Source organism: Myotis brandtii, unplaced genomic scaffold (genome assembly GCF_000412655.1).
Source record: "Myotis brandtii unplaced genomic scaffold, ASM41265v1 scaffold1609, whole genome shotgun sequence".
Taxonomy (NCBI): domain Eukaryota; kingdom Metazoa; phylum Chordata; class Mammalia; order Chiroptera; family Vespertilionidae; genus Myotis; species Myotis brandtii.
Genome location: NW_005355879.1, coordinates 41,839 through 48,080, shown reverse-complemented (window position 1 = coordinate 48,080; position 6,242 = coordinate 41,839). Strand labels below are relative to the sequence as shown.

The 6,242-nt window shown below is 37.7% G+C and overlaps 1 protein-coding gene across 3 annotated transcripts in view; it reads left to right on the top strand.

Annotated features, from left to right (window-relative positions):
* LOC102250190 (glycine N-phenylacetyltransferase) overlaps positions 1 to 6,242 on the top strand; it is a 23,005-nt gene continuing 16,763 nt past the window's right edge. For 2 of the 3 annotated variants that reach the window (XM_014536331.1, XM_014536330.1), the window contains exons 1-3: positions 68 to 146; positions 3,285 to 3,421; positions 4,493 to 4,588. In XM_014536331.1, the coding sequence (XP_014391817.1) occupies positions 4,511 to 4,588 (78 nt within the window). In that variant the 5' untranslated portion in view covers positions 68 to 146; positions 3,285 to 3,421; positions 4,493 to 4,510. Of the gene's footprint in view, positions 147 to 3,284; positions 3,422 to 4,492; positions 4,589 to 6,242 lie in introns of all 3 variants that reach the window. The other variant, XM_014536332.1, reaches the window with a different exon arrangement.

Below are 6,242 nucleotides of genomic sequence, written 5' to 3'. Positions count from 1 at the left end.
CAACTGTTGGGGGAGGAAACAGATCAAAGTACACTCTTCCAGATCACTATACTCAGAGGACATATTTCATCTTCTGGAATAATCTGCTGCTTCTTGTCTTTCCCCGAGGATCTCTGCAGAGACTGAATGAGAGAACAGCTTTGCAGGTGAGAACAAGGGAGAATCATTGCTCTGGGACCCCTCATCTCCTTTAGCTTCCCCTCTGTAGGGGAATGATTCAGAATGCTACTGCTGGGTGTGCATGAAAATTTCTGGTTCATTTGTGTTGAGAATTCTGCAGGGGAAAAGAAAGCATTTCCATTTGAGGAACCTGTATTAGGAGCCTAGGGTGTATAGGGCAGTACCCTCGTTCTGTGAGAAATTCTTGACTGACTGAAGTCAGGCTTTTGCTTTGGATTGGTAAATAAATGTGAGAAGAATTGGGAACTTGCCATTGGTTGCGCAGAAAATGTAACAGCCCTTGGGAAGGAATATGCTGATTCAGGTGACATTTATATAGCAGTTTGTAGACATACTATACAAACGGTATCTTCTTTAATCCTTGGTAACATTCTAAGATAATCAGTTTTTTTTCCCTTGGATAAATAATGAATAGGAAAATTAATTTCCCTGCTTAAAATTTCAAAAGGAGAAGGTATAGTCTAGTGCAAGAACTAAAATGCAGATGAGATTAATTGCTAACTTAAAATCATAGAAAATAAATGTAATGTTAGTAATCTCAGCTGAACTGTAATTTTCCTAACTTTTTCATGTTCATTTTAAGACTCTCCTATTTGGCACCATAAATATCACAACTTTCATGTGAATGGGTCTTAGAGTCGTAAAATAATGATGGTCATTCCTTATGTAAATTATCTTTATAAAGAGAAACAAATTGTGTGCGGTACTTTCCCATCTGCTAATATTAATTCACAAAAGTTCATGGACATCAAAAGTAGAACAAGGGTGAACCTTAAATGGTCATTAAAGTAGGTAGATAAATGAATCTAGACAGCAGTGACTTTCTCCTGATATCTACAGGGGTTTGCAAATCCAAGTTTTAACACAATTGGAGCCTCATAAGAATACTTTTCTCCATAGTTCCTAACAGAGAGAGTTAGCCCATACTTCCCAGGAATATGGCAACTAACACCATCCTCCTCCCCAGTTCTCCCGTGAGAACCCTATAAACTTCCACTTAGAAGTAATGGCTCCCTCTTGTGAAATCTCATAGAGTTTAGGCAAAACTCTTGATTTTCCTTGTCCACTATTTTTAGTCAGCATACTTGATCCAATCATCTTGAGAATCCCAGTTTGATGCAGTAAATCAAAACAGACAAATGCTCTTCATATTATGTAGTAATATACACTATATACACCTCACCCTTAGGTTTAAGGATGGGATAAGGTTCAAGAAGAGGTAAGGATTGGGGATACGCTAAGTTAATCAGTTTTTAATATAATTTAATTATAAAATTGAAAAGAAAAATTATTTCTGTTTCAGACCACATCAAAATGTCCCCCGTAAAAAAAGGCTGTATCAAAATGTCGTCAAATCCACAGCACATATATGAAGTAATTTAGGGGCATTTTCTTTAGTTATGTACATGTTTTATTTCCTTTATTAGATTATGAGTTCTTAACAGGTAATTTGTTCAAGTTTCTTCTAAGCTCATAGTTGCTCAGATTATTGATCAGAGTTGTGTGTTTCAGTCAGGGTTCAAAGAGAAGCAGAAGTAGATGTGTCACAGGATTCAGCCGTCTGCACTTCTGTGTGGTAGTTCAGCAATTTCGGTAGGCCGTTTCTTCCCATATGCTGCTGAAGACTGAATTACTAGAAGAGGTAGTTGGGAAAGAGAAATTAATTTAAAGTGGAAGAGAATAAGAACAAGCTAAAGGCACAGCACAAGCTGGCCCTCACAGGAACAGAGACCTCATCAATTCTTGCTGACTTTGACCTTGGGAGAATGGGTACCCTGCAGAAGCCAGGCTCCTTCATTAGGGAGCTGAACACCATGCAGCTGATGACAGTGAAGGTGAAGGCAAACTCAGGGGACAGTGAAACCCTTGCCAGCCCAGCCACTGCCTCATGTCTCCAAGCCAGCTACAAAAAGCCTGTGGCTCCATCCTGCCTTCCAAGTCCCCCATAGAATCCCAAAAAATCCAAAGGGAATTCCAGGAAATATAGTCCAGCCAAGCTGAAGTACACCTTACAAAGCCACAATAGTAAAGTTCTCAATCAATAGTATGGTGAATACCAGAGGGAACTGGGGTGGCACAGGTGGAAGAGGTAAACGAGGGATAAATGATGTTGGAAGGAGACTAGACTTTGGATGGTGAGCAGATGAGCAGATGATGTATTGCAGAACTGCACACTTGAAACCTATGTAATTGTATTGACCAATGTAACCCTAATAAATTTAATAAAAAGTCTCAATCAGTGTTTATGGAGTGAATGAATAAATAAACAGGTTAATACTTAGATTTCCAGGCTAGTCACAAGTCCATTTACTTATAATGAAGCTGGGCCAAAGTATTGCTAAATAGAAAACAACTCTAGACTTAGGTAAGGAGAGAATTTATTTGAAAGGATTATTGAAAGGAGGAGAAAGGGGACTGTTATAATAGGGAGGGGCACTAGTTCAACAGGGAGAACCCCAGACCATCTGAAAGTTCAAGCAGAAATGACTATTCTTTTGTAAAAAGGAGTAAGCAAGATACATGGAGTATCTTTCTGCCAAGGGTGGTCTTCTGCTGCCAATGCTGGGCCCAGGCTGAGAGTGGGTCAAAGTTCAGTCCTGTGTAGAGGAGAGAGGCTTAAAGTTTAGTTAAATCCACTAACACTTTGTTAGCACAGCAGAACTTTGTCCTGGTAGATCGGTTTGCTAACCATTTACGAGGGAAGTGTAAACAGGTCTAGAGAGAATCCCTAAGGAAGAAAGGAATGCAAGAGAGGCAGGATGGATACAGCTCAAAGAATGTTTTACCTCGAGTTCAGCCTCTTCTCGGTAGGGACTAAGAATGGGGTTATATGCTGACTCAGTCCAGGGGAAGGAGAGAAAATGAACTCAAGTTTGGTTAACAAGCAGTTTGTTCTGAAAGGTCAGTGGGGATTCACAGTTAGCTAATCATTCATGAGACAAACACTGGGAATTTGGAGCATCAGCATCTGGCTTTATTAGAGGTTAACAAGGAGGACAACCATGTGTCTTAAGTCAGATGGGGGAAGGCTGGTTCCTTGCAGTGAGCCATTTCAGAAATGCAAATTCGGTGGAAGAAATTCTTTAATCATTCATGTTTTCCAGGATAACAGGACTTGGGTAAAATTCAAAATTGTCCATCTGCCAAAGAATTGCATCTACTGAAATACACTTTGACCCCAGCATTTTGGCCAGCTTTGAGAATTAGCTCTACAAGTCTTCTTGCTTTACGTATTTGAAAGGTATTGTTGAGGATTTACTGTACGTAAATTATATCTCAATTAAGCTGAACAACAGTAATAAAAATAGCCTGGAGAACTTTTAAAAATATATATAATTATACATCTCACATTCCCTTAAGAACTTCTAAATAACAACATACCAGAACCAGGATTAAGTAATTTTAATTTTTTCAGATGGCTCTAACACATAGTTGAGTTTGGAAAATGTTTCATTACATCATTTATTTGTCTCCTATATAAGGGCTCTTTAATTATTTTTTTTTTTTGCTCTAGAAGCAAGAAAAGATATATGCTTTATTTAAGTTAAAGTGATAACAATAATAAAAATGGCTGACACATACTGAATACTACTCCATGCCAGGCACCCTGTAAAGATTTAAAATTAAATGTTTCATTTACCATATGCCAGATTCCATGAATTCTCCCCCATTTAAACCTCATCACAAATTCTTGTGTAGAAAAAGAGTCACTCAATAGACTTTTTGGATGACAGTGTGGTTAAATGTTGCTTCTACTAATGATAATAATCAACAGGATACTGATTATAATCATTAATTGAGTGCTTACCATGTCCCAGACACTGTTCTAATAAGCTTACATGTACTGATTTATTTAACTGTTCAGTTACTCTGTGGTGCAGGTACTATAGTCATTGTCATTTATAGAGAAGAAAACCAAGGCACAGAGGAATTAAGTAACTTGCCCTGTGTCATATAACTTCTAATGGAAGCTTAATCTCAAAGGATGGTCATTCATGCTTAGAGAATATATTTCTTAATCTCTGTGAATCCTTAATTATTGGAATGCTGGATGATGTAAAAATCAAAATAATAATTTCAGAAATATTTTTTAAAGTTTAAAAACAGTACAAATAATTTCAGAAAGAGGCATCTGTGCTTTCTGCCAGACTTATCCTTTCTTAGAGTTGGTGAAGAGTTAGTGAATGGGCACCAATGAAATGACTGGGATAAAGGCCAGACCATTAGTTAGAACGCCTCCTCTGTCTGCTTTGTGTCTCTATATGTCTTCTAGCACTTCTCATTCCTTGATGTTTCTTGATCCCCTCTTTAGGATAAGGTACCTGCCAAGATGTTCCAATTACAAGGCCCACAATTGCTACAGATGCTAGAGAAATCCTTGAGGAAATTCCTCCCTGAGTCCCTAAAGGTGAGAGTGGAACCTTCTAGGGGAAAAAAGGAATAGTGACTGCCTATGGAAAAGGTGGGAAAGAGAATTAGCATTCACTAAGCACCTGTTCTATGCCAGGCACTCACTCATCTTGCATCTCACATAGTTCACATCATCTTCCTGCCAGGCAGGTATATTATATCCATGTAACCAAAGAGGATCTGGAGGCTCAGTTATATGGCTTGACCAAAACCACACCAGTAGTGAGTGGCAACGCTATGATATAAACCCACTATGATCTTTGCTATGTGATGACCCAAGATCATTCCCTGTGCCCTTCTAAGAGTAATGTCAGATAGCAATGGAAGTGTTTCCAGAATTTCAAAATTGGCTGTAACTAACACATTCATGTTTAAATTATTTTTTCTAAACAATCAAGTAACTGATGGAAGGTTAACCATTATGATTCTTCTTTGAAATTAGTAACAGATCAATTTATATTTTGTCAATCCCAAATGTATTATGTTCAATTTGAGGTGACACAGAAATTCAGTTTTATTTTTTTTATTTTTTCAGAAATTTAGTTTAGAAATGGAACATGATCTTTTACCAGAGAAAGGGTTTTTTTGGTTGTTTATTTATTTATTATTTTTTGCAATAATATATGTTGCAAAGAGACTAGAATATTACCAGTGATAAATGTCATTGCATTATGATCAAGCTATCAATTCACCAAAAAGACAAAAATATGCTAAAATGTATACAGAGACTCAGAGTACATGAAATAAAAACTAATGGAACTGAAAGAAGAAATGGGTAAAGCCACAGATGTAATTTAAGACTCCAACACTCCTCTCTCAATAATTTAGAGAATAGACATAAAACCTGTAAGGATATGGAAGAGCTGAACAATACTATGAGCCAACTTGAACTAACTGATATTTATGGAATACTTCCCTCAACAACAGTGGAATACATATTATTTTTAAATGCACATTGGATATTTGCTAAGATAGATGATATTTAAAAACATTTTTTAAAGAATTGAAATAATATAAAGTATATCCTTGAACAATATGAAATTAAACTTAAAATTTAACAAAACCTGAGAAGTATCTGGAAAATATCGACATATTTAGAAATTATACAATACACTTCTAAATAAATCATGCTTTAGTGTCATACAAAAAATTAGAAAATACTTTATTGGAATGAAAATGGAAATACACCATCTCTAGTTCTGGGATGCAATTTAAGCAAGGATAAGTGGGAAATATATAGCATTCAGTACTTGTACTATAAAAGAATAATGTTCTCAAATCCATGTTTTAAGCTTTCACCTTTAAAACTAGCAAAAAAATGAGTAAATTAACTCTAAAGCAAACAAAATTAAGGAAATTATAAAAGACTAGTGGCCCGGTGCACGAAATTCATGCACTGGGGGGGGGGTCCCTCAGCCCAGCCTGCCCCCTTTCACATACTGGGAGCCCTCAGGGGATGTCCTACTGATGGCTTAGGCCCGCTCCCTGCCCCCCTTGGGGAGTGGGCCTAAGCTGCAGTCTTGCCTCCCTTTGTGGGAGGCGACTGGGCCGATCAGGGGAAGGCACCAGCCCCATCACCCCGCTGCTGCAGCCACTGCCAGTCACCGCAGCCACCAAGGTATTTTCATCAACACGGACTCCAGTCCCTTCAC